Source organism: Micropterus salmoides, unplaced genomic scaffold, assembly GCF_014851395.1.
Source record: "Micropterus salmoides isolate LMB-PRFRI ecotype aquatic unplaced genomic scaffold, ASM1485139v1 Ms_hic_scaffold_5, whole genome shotgun sequence".
Lineage (NCBI taxonomy): Eukaryota > Metazoa > Chordata > Actinopteri > Centrarchiformes > Centrarchidae > Micropterus > Micropterus salmoides.
Genome location: NW_024044237.1, coordinates 30,864,584 through 30,882,028, shown reverse-complemented (window position 1 = coordinate 30,882,028; position 17,445 = coordinate 30,864,584). Strand labels below are relative to the sequence as shown.

Genomic DNA, 17,445 nt, shown 5'->3' with positions numbered 1-17,445 from the left:
TGCTGACAACAAGAAATGTAATTATATGAATCAAGCTAAGGTGCTATTCCTTGTTTCATTGCAAAATTAAATGCTGATGTAAAGAAAAAAGTATGCTGAACTAACGGATCCCGAGAGACCATGTCTGAGGTTGAAGTACCGGATTTGAAGCAGCTGTAAATACACTATCATCTTTAAGACACTCATGACTCATCATGACTAATCATGGTTATGTTTCATGAAGGATCACCTGGTGGCAGTGTTTGTAGATGGTTTACACTGAGAGCTAACGCTGTGAAAGACCAGAGAAGCAGCTGCTGTTGTGTGGCATCTTTAGGAGATTTAAAACACATTGAAACAGTGATAACACAGAATATCATGAAGGGCAGAAGAGCTGTTTCAATGTTCACTTTACACTGTGTACTGGTTTATGTCCGTGTGTAATAGCTTTGATTTAGCTGGCAATGCTACAGAGCACAACAGTACCATTTTTCTGCAAAACTGCTAGAATAGTAGTAATAGTTCTGCTATTACTGCTACTCTTATCGCCACTATTGCTACACATCAAATAAAATATAATCTTTGCCATGTTCTCACAGGCAAAATGTCAGATTTGTGACCAAAGCAAAGCACCACATTTAGTTTAGATCAACAATATGTGCAAGATGGACAGCTGAATTTGTTTTTGCATAGCCTCAATCGACGCCACTGAAAAACACTGTCACATGCAAATATCCAACACACAGTTACAGTTTTGCCATGTCTTTGGCATTCTTGACCATGAAGTGAAGAAATACTGTTCGATTGGTTAAAAGGGTAGAATTCATGAGCCTCGAATCATTTTCTATGTGTTTAGTTATCTGACAACAGAAATGGAAAGTATGTTGATGACAACAATTAAATAGTGAATTCAGATGGACTGAAAATCAATGTGATGATGGCTCAAAGGTGATAGAGCCTTAACCCGCCAAGACAATGACTAGTCTGAATGTTGTTGTTTGCAGACAGATAGGAGGAAGAAAATATTAAACAATTTTGTAATTGTTAAGGCATTTCAGTATGGAAAGTAAACCTTTCAGAAACATTATGAAGATATTTATGCTGCTGCATGTTGTTGTCATACACTAACTGCGTTTTTCAGATTTAGCCAACTTAGTTTTGTACACAAATACTTTCACAAATTCTCTGCTTCTGCTATCCCACCCTACACTAGTTCCACTACTACCACCACTAATTTTATTCATTCCAAGTACTACTACTAACTGAACCCTCTCGCTACCCTCTCTTCTCTTTGTCCTTCAGTCCTTTCGTCCCTCTTCTCTACCTTGCTCACAAGCAGACAAACATCCACTCAGCCCTCACAAGAACTTCCTCCCCTGCAATTCACCCTTTCAACACCTCTGGGCTGACGGAGGAGACGGCACTTAACTCTCAGCCCTTTTGTCTCCTGCAGTAAGTGTGGAGGTTGACTCATTAATCCCAGATTCCTCTCTCTGTGACAGAGCCAAAGGCTGGACATGGTGAGTTTAAAACCATTGACACTGTAGAGATACAAGTTGTGTGTGAGTTTGTTTGTGTGCACGTATGCGGATATGAGTGGGTTTGAGTGGCTGCAGTGGGAGGAAACTGAAATTGACAAGATGATAATAGGGCTTTTTCACACAGAGGAAACAGGCTGAGTCGTAATATCCACATTTAAATCTGTAAACGTATCTATGTCAAAGCAACGGCTGCACTGGAAAAACTTGATACTGTTATTGCAGATGCTGCAGAGCGGCTTTCAGGGGGAGGGGAAGGATGTTTTTAACCTTTTTCAAAAAGCAGATATTCTTTGTGATGACTTGAAAACTGCTGCACATAATTATAATACAATAGTTTAAAGTGATTTAGCATAGTTTTATCACATTTGTATCAAACACAATACATGTGAAAGTGAAAACATTAAAAAATTCAGCTTTTGTACATTTGTAAAGGGTCTTATCAGGACCCATTTGAAAACAAGATAATGCCTATAGTCAAATTTGTTAAAAATGTGTTCATGAGATTGTTGACCTCCGACTCACCTTTGCCATATAATAGCACAAACATGTAAATGTAAATGCATTTCCCCAAAAATACATCCTCTTCCCATTATGTGATGTGTTTTGCTTTCATTTCTTACACCAGTTATATGCTTTGTATTCCACCATGTATGATTAATAAAGCAGCCTTGAACTGACTTCCAGTGAATTCACAATTAGACAATTTTGTGGGCAACTACAATTGCACATTCAGTTTGTTTTCTGTAAATGGTGGCCCAATAAAACATTCAGGCAGGTCAGTCTGAAGTTGCTCTGGATAAGTGTTAACATAATTGGATTTGTGACGTTGTGCATTTCACAACAAATCACAGAAGGCTTAATGACCCTGGTTGAGAGATTCTGTCAAAGCTTTCCGTCGTGCACGTCAACATATTTGGAAATATTCACTGATCAAAAATTCAACAAGCTGATCAATCAATCTCTGTCAAACAGGTCTGGGCAGGCTTAGATGAGGGTGACAGAGGGGGTGGATGAGAGGATGGGGTGATGAATGAGAGGGGACAAACACTGGGTCATAGGTCTATAGAGGAAGCTGGGCAGCCAAAACAACATCTCCACTACTACTTTGACATTTTTGATATACTGTGTATTTAGTGTATTGATGATTTAAGTTTTATTTGGTATGTGTATAATATATTAGATGTACTGTATATCAATCTCTTAAATCCCACTGACCTACTAGGTCATTTACATAACCCATATCATTTATTTTAGATTGTAACGGAAATCCTAGTGTTTCCAAAGAATCCAAACATGCCAGGCTGATATATATCTAAAGTGATGCACAAGACCTAAAAATTTCCCTTTGGTGTAATTGTGTAGCTAGAAAAAAACGATTCTTGGGTTTGAATATTTAACTGCAAATCAATAAAAGTTTCTATGAACAAGCTGATACAGACTATACTGTACATGATAATGTCAGTCAGTGTAGAATGATATGATATTTTCCAAACTTAAAGCTATATGAAGTTTATTTTTAAAAATAATCACTTTTGTATTGCTTATTTGTGAACAGGTTGTAACCGTACATAAAAATGATCCACACGCCTTTCTCTGGCGCTTGGAACAGCTACTATGCTGCTTACGATGTGAAGAAATGAGGTCAGATTTTTCCGCGAAATCCACTGGTTTTCTTTGGCTGTGACATTCATGAGCGCTCCCATACCTCTTGCCTACTGATTCCGAACAACCGTAAAACTTCAATTAATAGCCGAGTCCCTAATGGCCCGAAGTACAACACGGACTCCAACACAAACTCCATGTAAGGATAAACCAACAATAAAGTTTTATCTACTGAAAACTAGCAGGCCAAACGAGAATCTGATCTACATTGGGCAAAAACACGGTCAACATCCAGCAGCCGTTTGAGTCATGGAGATGTAAAAACCAAGTTGGCTTTCATCCAATTGGACAGGTAAACATTACTGCAAACAGGTGAAATATATTGTGATTTTGTGTTTTAGTTGGCTCAAGTTAGATAACATTAGGTTGCCGGCTAATGGCGACCAGTTGCTAATGTTATCTCTTGCAAAATACTATAGTTGTAAAGCTTGCCACATTACTTCATCAGCTAATGTGTACCAGTATAATGTCAAAGTGTTGATTTTAGCCTGCAAGAACTGATGTAACGGTACAAGGCAAATGCGGTGCAGTTTGTTTCTAAAACCAATAGGCAGGGGCAGCCAGCTAGATAAAGTTAGAGTTATATATAGAGTTATTAATTCAGCGTCATGCTGATAAAATTATTATCTGTTTTCAGTCTCTGTTTTGGCTCACTTATTAGTTTGAGCACGGGCACGAGCACACGCTTGGGAAGGTAGTGGTTGCAATCTGAAACCTGCTCAGAACATGTTGGCTATTACTAAACCTGCATCATAACTGAGTATTTCTTTCCACATGCAGTGTTTTGGCAGATCCCTCAACCAGAATATGATACACCTGTAATAAATTTGTTCATATTTCTGTATAAAAATTGATTGGGATAATAACTTTTGCCCAGAACCTATTTTATTTGGAACTCATCATATATTGCACTCAAGAAAAAAAAAAAAAATTCTATATCTTGTCTAGACAAAGAAAATAAAAGTTACAAATGAGAAAATAGAATTATCACTCATTGCTGAAAACTTACTTTAATAGCCAGGAAGTTGAGCCCACTTTCATTAGCAAGGGCCTTGGCTATCATAGTCTTGGAGCAGCCTGGTGGCCCATAGAGCAGGACTCCTTTAGGTGGCTGGATCCCCATGCGAGTGAAGGCCTCAGGGTGCCTTAGGGGCCACTCCACAGCCTGCTTCAGTTTCAGTTTCACCTCCTCCATCCCACCAACATCTGACCAGCGGACCTGGAAGGGAAATTTTGTTTATTAATAAGTTAAAGGACAGAATCTTTTTTATTTGCATTGCAGTGCTGTGGCAAGCTATAAGATGCATATAAAACTGCAAGAGATTAAATGAAGACCCTTTGATCTACATAGACAAATCAATATTGCATAAACCTTGGCATTTCATATAACAAAGGAGTTACATGAACGCATTCTATGATCTAGTTTTTTTAAGACTAATCTAATACAAGCACGTTTGATTGAAACTGCTGAACAAGACAAAGAAAATCACCAAAATCATTTGACCACAATGTGCATTGATTGAGAAATATTCATAAATGGCAATAAGGACAAGAAGCACAAATAGGAGGACAGAAATAAGACGTATAAGCAGAAGAAGAACTAGATGTCGCAGTAGAAAAAAACTAGATTTTGTTGTAGACAATAAGAACTGCTGGTAGAAGAATCTTAGGGGAAAAAAAGGAGCAGTGGAAGAAGTAAAAGAGGATGTGGTGACACAAGAAGAAGTGGTCAAAGAAGATGATGTAGTGAAAGAAGAAAAATAACAAGGCGTAGTGTTACGAAGAAGAAGATGGAAAACCTGTCTGGAAGGTTCAGTGGCACAATAACATGCAGTCAACAAAATGCATCATATGTATTAAACTGGAGGTGGGCAACAATTACAGGCCAAATACCAATAAATTATCAACACTGGTCTAGGATACGGTTCTAACTCATTCTGACTCTTCTGAAGTATCATACAGTCTTAACCTGTGGCAGCTCAAACACAAAGACATCGCCAACAATAAATGCAACAGACCAAACAAACTCTGATTGCACGCTGATGTCACTGCTGTTCTCAAGTAACCCGCATGGAGGACCTTTTAACTTTCTGACCTCCTGAGTAAATTGGAGAGAACTACAAGTTCTTCCAGGCTGATGAACGGGGTCGGGGGCAGATGGAGGGAAGTGAAATATAAAAGCATATTTGGAGCGAGATGGAGGAACGGAGGGGAGACTCTGGACGGAGTGAACAACAACAGAGGGAGTCAGCCAGCAGCTGTCTGTCTGACTGATGGAAGGAGGGAGGAAGGGAGGGAGAGAGTCCGGCAGTGAACAACCGGAGGAGATAAAGTAGATAAGAAGAGAAGCGCTCATCCAAAACCCTCTCAGACTTCTCTCTCATTCTCCCTGTCTTTCTTCATTACCCATCCATCTTCCCTCCCTTCCTCACTTTTTCAGCTCTGTTCCCTTCATACATCTTTTCCCCATGCTCCACCCCTCCCCCATCTTTCTCTTGCTCCTTCTCACTCTTTTTATCTACCTTCATATCCCCTATTTCTCTCTAACTCAGATGATATAATCAGGGTTACCTCAGGTTGGGCTTGAGAGTTCAATTTTTTGTCAGGTGTGGGAAATAGCATTGACTTGCATTATGGGAATTGAAGGATCCAGCATCTTGAAAAATTGGCTCATAGGTCTAAAAGTCAGGATATCAAATACTGTGATCCACATGAATAATACACAATTGCTTTAATGACTGAAGCACCCATTTTAAGTGTGGTGGATTCTTACCCTTATGACTGAAATCTGGTTTCTACATTTAAGAAATCAAGTTTAGTGCTAAAATTATTTGTTGATTAATCAATTAATCAATCAACAGAAAATAAATACCAAATCATTTTGAAAATGGGCAAGTGCAGAATAAACAAAAATGTCAAACATTTTGATTATGAATATTGCAAGTTGTTTCTATTTTATGATTGTAAACTGGATATATTTTAAACTGCAAAAAGCTATTTGACAAGGTCATCTTGGGCTCTGGTAACATTGATGGGTGTTGTTTCTCATTTGATGATTTTTCACTTGATGATTAAACAATTAATCAAAACATTATTAATAAAGCAGCCCTAATGAGATAACTACAGAAAGCAAGCAGTCACCAGGTTACTTTCAGTAAGTGCATGTAAGTTCAGTGTTCATGTACCTTCCTCTCTTTCTCCTATCTTTCTGTTTCTTATCTGTCTTATCTCTACTGCACTCCCTTCTTATTTTCTTCTCTCACTTGACCTTCACTATCATGCCATCTCTGTCGCTCTCCCTTAAACACTGCTGATTACCCCTGTTCCTTCTCCTCTTTTTCACTTCCTCCCCTCTCTCTGTCTCTCTACCCATCATGCTCACTTCCCCTCACCCTCCTCCTCCCCACTCTCCATCCAGAGGTAACACATCCCAGGCCACCGGCGCCGTCTCCGGGGAACGAAGCACCTAATGGAAACCTGGCGTCTGGCCACATACTGTAAATACCGAACAATTTATGGACAGCGCCGGGCGAGAGTGAGGAAAGAACGGATGGATGGAGGGAGGGAGGGAGGAGAGTGGACGGAGAGAGAGAGTGTTGCAGAGATTAGGAGACAGGCCGGAAGCAGGCGAGCGAACCACATCGCTCATTTAAAGGCCCAGAGAGGAATGAAATGAAATAAGAAGTGCAGAGATAAAAGCAGCAGTAAAATGGACTTATAGAAAGAGAAATAGAGGAAACAGGTGAGCAGGAGAAAGACGGGTAATGAGACAGATGAAGGATGAAGAATAAAGAAAAGCAATGAAAACTGAGACAGAAGAGATGTCATACAAAAAGCATTCATGGGAAGTGATATGCAAGAAGCTACATTCAATTCATTCAATGTAGACTTAAACAAGCGTATGGAGTACTTCCAGTGCTCAAAGTAATGCAAAGTCTCAAACTACAGTTTCACGACAACTGAGCAATCTGCTGATGAAGACTGCGTGATACTGTTGAAAGCACAGGAACGCTATTTACTCGACCTTGAGCTGAGATTGTTCAGTGCTCTATGCATGTTTTGGACTGTTTTGGCTAACTATTTTTAAATATGCTGTATATTCACAGAAGTTATTCACTACAAAAATGAATGTGGCTTGTGCATTCAAGGATACTCGTTTATTAGTGCGTTTATTATTAGGTACAAGAGACAAATATTAAGCAAACATGAACAACGGGACGGGGTGGCACGGTGGGTAGCGCTGTGTCTGCGTGGGTTCTCTCCGGGTGCTGTGGCTTCCTCCCACCGTCCAAAGACATGCGGCCTAGATTGATTGGTGACCCTGAAGTGTGAATGGTTGATTGTCTATATGTGGCCCTGCGATAGATTGGCGACCTGTCCAGGGTGTACCCCGCCTTTCGCCTGATGTCGGCTGGGATTGGCTCCAGCCCCCCCGCTGCTTCAGATGGAGGATGGATGGAGGGACGGACAACAGGAAATGTCAATATATCCTATAGTTCTTTGTTTAAAAAGGTTGCTGTTGAGCAAGAAAGACTGAAGTCTTAGAAGTCAGAGTTTTCTCTGGGGCACCAACAAAAGCTATCGGGTAAACATCCACCATCTTCAACCGTTTATCCATGTTGGATAAGTCAATCCCAGCCGACATTGGGCGAGTCACCGGTTCATAACTGGGTTAAAACATAAACAAGCAACCAGTCAAACCTAAGGGCAATTTACAGTCGTGTGTGCAAACTCCACATAGAAAGGCCTGAGATGGCCACGGTTTGAATCCAGGACCTTCTTGCTGTGAGCTGACAGTGCTAACCACCGCACCACTGTGCAACCAAGTAAACAGTACAGGTCAATATAACAAAACTTAAAGCAACACCTCAGTAAATATTTCTATGATTTGTTACATGATCACTTACCCAGTATCGAATTGTGTTTATGTGCTAAGTAGGGGGTGGACAATGTGGTTGACAAATTCCTATAATTTATAACAAAACTCTAGCGAGTAAACCCCTCTCAACGGCTACAGAACATAAAGTAAAACAAATTCTTAGAGTGACTTGGAAATGCTATCTGAACCAGATTCAGTGGTATGGGACAACATCCTCAGACCTGCCAATCACTTGAACACAAATCACTCGACTCTTTCAACAAGGAAGCAGATATACAACACAACACTGTAAAGTCTCATCTTCACCCTTTTTGTTGCATTTTTTTGGGTAAGTCTCTGCAGACCTAATGGAGTCATAGTAAGAAATAACAATATAAAGTAACATTAACTGCACGGTGGTTTTTGTCACGAATGAAGCGCTGTGGAATTAGAAGGCAATGTTTTGACTCACACCTCGCTGTGCTGCGTTTTTCCCCCCTACTCCCCTCCCTTCCTTTTTGAACGCGACCCGGTTATTATCTTTACTGTTGTTTTCTGAACTTTACAAGGGGCCTCTCAGGCTCTGGCCCTTTGATGGGGTTGAGAGGAGGGTGCAGGGGACTTCTCAGACAAAAAAAAAAAACTCTAGGGAGACGAGGAGTAAGTTTAAAAGGAGGAATAAATGGGCTTGTTATACAACTGCCAAATGAAAATATTAAAGCCAGACTGCACAGTGGAGGATGATTATTTAAAAATAAAGCAATGCTGGGTAAACAAGAAAGATGTCAAAAAGAGGAAGAATGTCTTGTCACAAAACAAACACAGGATTAACAATGAACTTTCAATTTATTTACATATAAATACAAAATAAATTGCAAGGCATAATCTCTACAACTCAAATCTCTAGATGGTCTGAGAAGGTTTCCGAGGAACTCGAGGCGCGTATTCATCCGGCACCACTGGAAGTTTCTTATATAAAATGGATTAGAAACAAATGTTTGCACTCATGTGGATATAATCAAGTCCGGGGCTCTGCGGCTGGCCTTTCAGCTGAGCTGCGCTAGGGGGATAAAAGAAAAAAAAATTCCAAACCCAAACTCACTCCTCTCTCTTGTTTCCAGGAACCGGCCACAAGGACTGGACGTCTCTGGGTGAGCTCAGTGCAGAGCGTTGTAGAGAGAAGAGGGGAGGTGAGTGGGGGTGAAGGGATTGGAAGAACGTTTCTTCTTCTCTCTTTCTCTTTTTTTGGTTGCTGGCAGGAACCGTCAGCGACCCGATCTGCTTTCAATTACCGGTGGAGGATGATGTTAGCCCTCTTCCTGTCCGTTATGTCTTGCACATGCAAACTCCAAAACATCCTGGAGTCTCACCACTGTCCTCTCATCCCTCCTCCCCTTTGCTCTCTCTCTCCCTTCATCCGCTGAGAGCAAAGTGATTCATCTTCATTGCAATGGAGGGTAAAATGGCCAAGAGGTCATTTCCACTCTTCTGCAGCCCGACCCCATCTTTTAAGTGCTGGTGATTCAGTGGTCAGAGGTGCAAAGAGTAGTTAAGGGATTTTCTGAATGTGCATTAGAGGGTAAAAGGGAGGCATGGCTGCTGTTGATGAGCTTTTAGATTTTCTTGTGGCAACAAGTGGTGACGCTGTTTGGGTTATACATTTGTTTTGTTCTTTAAATGAAGCAAAGACTGTGTGATGTAAACCAGTCTGCTTCCTCGCAGGGCCACTGCAAGGTTAAATGCAACTGAGACACAACTAATGCTGATTAAAAACAAAGGATCCAATACATAATGTGTCAGTAAAGATGATGCCATAAACTAGGCAGGCATGTGAAGGGATGGTCTCTGCATCCATGTGCATCTCTGACATGAAGCCCTCAGTCTCAGTTAAAATATAAGCAAATGTCTTTTGTACTCTTAGATAGTTTCTTTTTGTTTTTCTACATCTGACTAACATTTTGAACTTTTGATAATTATATATCATGCTGCGATAAAGATCATTCCTTCTTTTCTCTTTAACTCCCTATTCACTTGCCTTAAGAACAAATCTCTGGTAAGGGTTACAAATGACAGAGAGAGGGGCTGAGCGAATATCTGCACTGTGCGCAGCTGCACAATGAAATACGAGTTCACCCATTTTTAAGAGTAAAAAATTGTGGCGGTCAGCCTTGATATTGTGGCGGGCTGCCACAAATAAATAAATGTGCGGTAAACACTGGGTCTAGACATTTTTACACAGAAATATTACATATTATATCGTTAAGATTTGTGTACACCTGTAAAAAAACAAGACCCACCTGTTTACACATGCTTTTGTTTAATCTATTTATAGTCGTTAAAGTAAGTTAAATTTGTCTTCTCTTGTGATGTACTTTGTGATGTCTGCTCTAAAACATTGCTCATAAACTGTACTTACTTCTTTTGATCAACTGCATATTTTTTATTCCTCTTGGCTAACCAACACAAAACACAGACAAGTTTTAGCAAACTTTAGAAACTATATATAATTTTTGAAGGTTTCAGTGTATCACTTTTACAATTTGATGTATTTTCTTCTATTCCTTGACCACAATGACTGTAGACCCCCCCTTGATTTACACTAACAGTCCGTTTACACCACAGGAACTTTTCCAGGGGACCAAGAAATATTTCAAGGACTGTTCCTGTGTTTCGACCAGTGGAACCAGTCACAGATAGAGATAGTGTGAGAAAGAGATTCAGCATTTATGAGTGAAAGTGGGAGGCAGAAAGAGAGGGAACAGTTATCAAGAATGGTTACTCTACCTTGGGGACATCAATAGCCACCTCCCTCATGGCGCTTGGCTTCACAACAGACATGGCCCACTGGAGGTCCTGTAGAGTGACGGTCACTGTCCCGGTCAGCTGCTGGTCTGACGGTTGTTGGGAAGCTTCTAGTGCTCGCCTCAGTGCATGCAAACCTGTAGAAAGAGAGTTAACACATTTTAAATCTCTCATTTCAATCACAAGAAGAAACTTTTCTCAACACTGTACAAAAAATGAATAAATATATCAATAACATGTCAGACTTGACACAGGCTTGAGGAAAACTTATAGATTTGAACTAGACTCTGAAAAATCAAGATAATAATGCCACGGTGTCAAGAGACCAAAAGATCAACATCAAAAATAAGTTTCAGTTGTGTCTTAAAAAAATTTCAGGTCCACGTATTACAAAAGAAAAGGTGAGTCATTTAGAAAATAAAGGACTTTGTTTTGAGGCATAAAAAGGGATATGAACTGGTGTTTGTTTGCCTAAAGAAGCAATGGTAGTGGCATAGTGGTTTAAGGGTTTTCATTCCAAAGCCACATGCACCCAGTCCAACTTTTTATTCAAAACATTCAGGCTTGTACACGCTGTGATGATACACGCCTAGCTAATGCAAATCTCAAAATGAACACTAATTCCCCTTTTGACCGCGAAAATAATTGGGCCTGCATTATTGTGGAGAAAAGAGAGTAGGCCAAAGGGAAGGAAAGTGTAATTGAAGCGCTTAAGGTTTGAATACCCTTAGTTCCAGAGACTTCAGCATCTGAACAAAAAGAAGCCAGCAAAACAAACACTGATGCGTCAATATCAAGAATGAGCTTTTGTTTCGCCTTGCAAAAGAGGTCATAGCAGACTGATCTGAAGGAGAACGATCTGGGAACAGACAGCACCGCAAAATGCACAGGTGATGAGTGACTATGTATACTTCAAAAGCAGAAGTTACAAAAAAAAATTACTTAGTCACAGGAAGGGTTCTTAAATATGCATGCTCTTCCTGCATCATGCTAAAAAATCTGTGATGGGAATTTAGTTTTCCAATAGTAAAGATCCCATCCATGTTACATAGCTAGTGTTGGGTAACTGGCAGATGTAGCACTTCAACTCTTTGACAGAAATGAAACCAGCAGCTGCGGGAGAATTTGTGGTTCTTTGATTAAAAAGTCAATAGGTACAGTGTGTGTACAGGATGAAGTCATAACAAAACATACGACTGCCAAGCTTAAAATTGCACATTGTAGAAACATACAGCTGTTTAAGTTCAATTTTGTATTCTGAGTAAATTTTGGATGAATTCAGCAGCTATTCAGCAAGCATTCCGCATTTACTACAGCTCTGTTTTCTTCTCCATTGCAATTGTGCCTAAATGGCCAAAATCAGCCCTGCATTAAAAAAAGTTTATAGGGCTGTGTTGGTAGGGTTGTGTTGTTTTAAGTACCGGTGAAACATGACATCCAGTATGAATGACATAAATGTGCGTTTGACGGCTTGTAAGATGGTAAAACACTGCGCAGAATTTTATAATATTAAGAGAAGGGGTTTTACAATTGTGGAATGGCCAACGCAACACCTTGCAGGATAATGTTACCTTGCCGGCTGTCAAAAGTTGAACCAGGTTGGTTTTTTTTGCCAGACAACCAAAAGTGCCACCTGGCTCTGTGGGCATTAAAACAAGCATGATTGGCTCTCGTGTAGTTGCCACTCATTTTTGCATCATTTGTTTACATTTGTATAAAGCTGAGTTTTTGGGCATTTTGGAGTCTCTGAAGCTCAGCGAGCTGTGCTGGGCTGCAACGTTCTATTCACAATGAAGAGCAGGCTATTACAGTCCCAGATTTTGAGTGTTTGGTGAACATACTATTAGGTTAGGTTAGGTTACTATTAGGTACTATCAAATTGTGGTCAAGTGCCTTGCTCAAATTAACTTCTTTTTCTCCTTCCAGTATTTCAAGGTCAGTAACAATATTTTAATCAACAAACTTGCTTCAACAACCACTTAAGTTGTTATCTCTGTCAGAAAGGGAATATATATTGATAAAGGACCTGTTTTTGCAGCTTGTCCTCAGCATATGATGCAAAGGCAATCTTTTTGGTCTTTCTCTGCTTGTAATGCACTCAAATTCACATTACAGAAGAAAAACATGGTCCGCAGGTAGGTCTGGTTGCAATATTGCATGCGATCATTACTTAATAGGCAGAGAAGAATGTGTGAGAAAGGCAAAGAAATAGAACTGCGACAATGCTGAAAACACCATGTGTGCATCAGCTTGCGTCCAGCTGTGCAGATTTAACCCCTACAGGTGGGAGGACAGGTCTTCTCTGAATGAATTACACGCTAAATGTGGACAATGATTAGTAGTTACAAAACCAGCCCACAACCACGTTTCCAACCCCAGAGTTGGGTAACAGTATATTAGACAACCATTCCCGATGCACACGCACACATATCACACAGATGCACGTACACACAGAAACACTTGGCTTCCTCTTCTGAGCTAAAAGAAGGGGATCTGGGCGGGAGTTGGGGTGGCGAGGGCTGGAGGGGAACGGACGTGGTCCAGGGCTGCAGGCCAGGGAGCAGACGAGAGGGGATTTACGATCAGACATGACTGCATCCTGTTTATATTTTCCAGGACCTTTCCAACTAGGCGAGGGACAGACAGATGGACGGTCATAGAGGGAGGAAGAGAAGAAGAGGAGCATTACAATTAATGCAAGCAGGTTTGTTTTCCGTGAACATGCCAAGCTGAGGTCAATGTGTTCCCCAGTCACAGCTCCCTCGTGCATGATGTCTTTCTCTTGCTCTTTCACTCTCTATCCTCGTCCATCCACCCTCCTCTCCCTCGATCCCCAGAGGTCTAAACATCCCATCACTCCACCTGGCTGCTGCTTCAGCTCTTCATCTGCATTAATGCTTCAAACCGGAGCTGCTTAGGCTACACAAAAACATCTGGTCCGAGTGGAAGGGACACGGCAAGACAGCACAGGATGTGGAAGGAAGCTGGGGTGAGGAGGGAGATGAGGAGCACCAGCCACAACACCATATGCACTAACCCCAAACCATCAGCTGCCTACCCTGTGAAAGTGGAGGGACTCAGCCTGCTTCAATGTTAGAAGGATGATGGATCAGGGGAGAAAACCTGAGTAACGGCTATGTTCTCATCATATTCTGAAAGATAAAAGATGTTTTGTGGACAGCTAAAGAAGACCCACAAGTTGAGAAACCTTTTGTTTGTACTCATGGAGGCATTGATATTCTTATCCATCATTTAGGTTTTATACAGAGGCACTAATATTTACATTGAGACATTTAAACAAAAGTACACATAAAATGAACTGCAAGGTAAACACCTACAACCACTTGTTCAAAAACACATGCAACTCAAGAAAAAAGGTTTTGCATTGATAGGTCTTCTGCCAGGTCGAGAGATGATGCTTTATAGAAAAACCTTTGGGAGCTCTTGCAGACTTATTTCAGAAGTTGTATTTCTAGATTTCAATTCTCAATCCAGCACATAAAGTTAGATGATAATTTATAGCAATAAGCACTGACTGACAGCTAGTTTAAAGGGTCTAGTCAATAGCATGGCTGCATAAAAGCCTCTGGGAGTGAAATGCAGCTGATAAATGTTTAATAAATGTTTCAGCAAGAATCATCTGAAACAGTCTTGAGTGAATCTAGCACTTTGCCAGCAGTAATGAAAAGCCTTGCAGAGAAACGGCCTGACTAGAGGGGAAATGGGGTTCATATGCCACGGAGCTCTGAGTCCAGTCTGGACGCCCAGAGGGCAACGGAAACTTGATTCAACGATGTGACTTTAACATTTTGCTTTAGGGTTTCTCTCTCTCCTGACTGCTCTTGGCTGACTCCAAGCACACATTTGGTTTAGTTATGAAAACATCCGATGGGAAGGGAGGAGGAAAAAGAGAGGCAACACAACACAATTTAATCAGAACCTTATGTGGACTCATTTTCTTCTTCTTTTTTGTACTCCTCCTTTCCAGAATACTTTGAATTCGCCAGAGATCTAGTGGGAATTGAGAAAAAAAGGGGGCCCCTAAATGTACAAGAATGCGCATTTGCAAAACATCACACCAGGGGCCAAACTAGGTATGGAACAGAGGGGAGAACTCATTTCACAGAGTTGTGGTTGACCAGGGAGAAGAGAGGAGAACTGTTATTTGTGGTTTTTCAACAGGGATGATCTTAATTATGTGGGTCGACCTTCCCCCAGATCAAGGCCTTCAGGGGTCACCTCTGCTGACCCTCACACCAAATTGGCCCCTTTTAATAAAGAATCAAACCTCTAAATAAAAAAACATTATATGCAGAGATGCTTAAACTTCAAAGTGCTTTATGTACAACATAAAAAGAATCTTGAATGGTAATGAGTGGGAACTGTGTGTTTATGTTCCACAACAGAGTACAGTCATAGTTTTCCAGTACTCAAGGGTATTTGGTCACTATGGTCATTAACACAACATGAGGAGGGCATACTGTACACTGTAATCAAATACAGCACCTCTGAAGACTAGCGATGTCCCAAGCTGATGCTCAGGATGGGGAAAACAAGACCGATATATGTCAGCATGGATGCAAGAGCAGCCACGTTCGGGTAAAAATGTTGGACTGCCTCCACAGCAACATTTCTCAGGTGCGACGTACTATACCTCTAAAGATCTTCTCTTGGTACGCAACTGCATTTGAACGTCATTAAAATCCTATCCAAAGCTTCCAGACAACACAGATCCACAGTAGAGCCTAGACGATTAATAGGCCTAACATATATTAGCCAATGTTAGCCTCTCACAGATATTTTGATATCGGCACGTATGTCAGTGGATAGGTAACAAAAACTCACAGTACAGAAATGCCACATATGTTAACAGTAGTTTAGAAACGCTTTCTTCCTCAGTTTGTCCACCATTCTTTATGGCAACCAATTTAAGGGATCGTTTTTAAATACATATTTTGATAATGTGCTTATGTTGAAAAAAATAATATATATTACTGTCCGTACAGAAGTAAACTCGTCAACAACGTCTGAGATTTGCCCTCAACTTCCAGAGAGGAAGAAAATAAATGAGGCAGGAAGTGTACGGTGGTTACGTTCCAGTAGAAGACTTCAAAAGGGAAACCTCACAGAGCTCCATTGTCAGAGACAGCAGATCATCACCCACATAGTCCAGGAAGGTGTGTCAAAAGAAGTCTGCACTTCAACAGTGCATTCCACATTTCAACAGGGAAGAATCAGGACTGTGTGTAGCATTATGTTGTACTGTGTAGCGCTGTATCGAACACCGACAAGCTCAAGCCACAGCTCTCCAACAATGCTGTCCTCAGATGAATTGAGAAATACTTTCAGCATTACACTTTTACGAAACCGCAGAAACGTTTTCATTACTCGCTGGGGCTTCCTGAACACTCTTTGCACCTGTATTTACAATACCCAACATCTGTTCCCGGAGCTGAAACAGCACAATATGTGCTCTTGAAGCGTGCACACACACACACAAACACACAGAGACAGACAAAGACAGACAAAGACAAATACACGTGCTCACACACTCCAAACGTGGAAAATATGTGCAGGCATACACACACATGCGCACGCACACATACAGTACATGCTACAGAGCACACACACACACACACACACACACACACACACAGCTGTCTCTGGGTAAAGGTAAGTGCTGGGGTTAAGGAGTACAAGCAGCACATTTCCGGATTTTATAAACAGAGGCCTCAAATAAACTTCACATGCTGATCCGACTGATAATTATGTGACCTGTCCTGAAATGTAAAAGTGTCTTTAAAAGGACAGACGAGTTGGGAAAAGCGCTTTATAAGGCAAAGCTGCCGCTGTAAACAACAGCGAGCATTTAGCAGTGTTTGGCCCATTGAGTTTTCTACTGCAGAATTTATATCAAACACACAAAACACGGCTCATTTTTGACGACGTTTTTCTTCCCCATTTGTGTAGTAAGTATTTAGGTTTGGAGGATTGAAGTGTGTTAGGCAAATCACTTTGCACAATTACCGAGTAAATCATTTAGGCCGTTTAGTCTAAGTTGGAGAAGTGGATGTTAAATATTGAGCCTGATCTTTGCCGTCAAATAAGAGGCTAACCAAAAAGCTTTCAGCGGACAAAGTGCAGAGCTGTGTGTTTATTATTCCAAATAATCAATTTTACTGGCCTTTTTGTTCCAGTGGGCTTCCCCTGTTTAGAGAGGCTTGTAAACAGTGTGTCCGGATGTGGCACAAACCAAACAAGCACACAGACGCATATACACTTGAACAAATGTGAGCCCTCACACACACAATTTATACTGTTTAGACTGTGGAAATGAGTCATCTGCTAGCACCGGCATCTTGAACGGCAACAGGACGACAGAGAGACGCCCAGAGTCTGTGAGGCTCCACAAGACCACATGATAGCTTTCAATACCACACAAAACACCTAGAGGGATTCATTATGAAGAGCTGTTTTGTGTGATGAGCTGGGAACACAGTCAATGTAATGTAAGGAGAAATAAGATCAAAAGAAATCAGTGACTCTGTGGTTATATCGGAGGAAATCTTTCCATGGATCGGGCAAACATATAAATACAACACC

At 40.9% G+C, this 17,445-nt stretch overlaps 1 protein-coding gene and 1 long non-coding RNA gene across 2 annotated transcripts in view; one reads left to right on the top strand and one right to left on the bottom strand.

Annotated features, from left to right (window-relative positions):
• spata5 (spermatogenesis associated 5) overlaps window positions 1-17,445 on the bottom strand; it is a 113,074-nt gene that overhangs the window by 82,248 nt on the left and 13,381 nt on the right. The window contains exons 11-12 of the mRNA XM_038699973.1: window positions 10,825-10,979; window positions 4,192-4,401 (exon numbers count right to left, since the gene is read on the bottom strand). Of these exons, the coding sequence (XP_038555901.1) occupies window positions 4,192-4,401; window positions 10,825-10,979 (365 nt within the window). The remainder of the gene's footprint in view (window positions 1-4,191; window positions 4,402-10,824; window positions 10,980-17,445) is intronic.
• LOC119889115 lies at window positions 310-14,481 on the top strand. The gene is made up of 4 exons (XR_005442004.1): window positions 310-1,499; window positions 9,162-9,230; window positions 13,459-13,546; window positions 13,680-14,481. It is a non-coding gene; the product is annotated as an uncharacterized LOC119889115 (long non-coding RNA).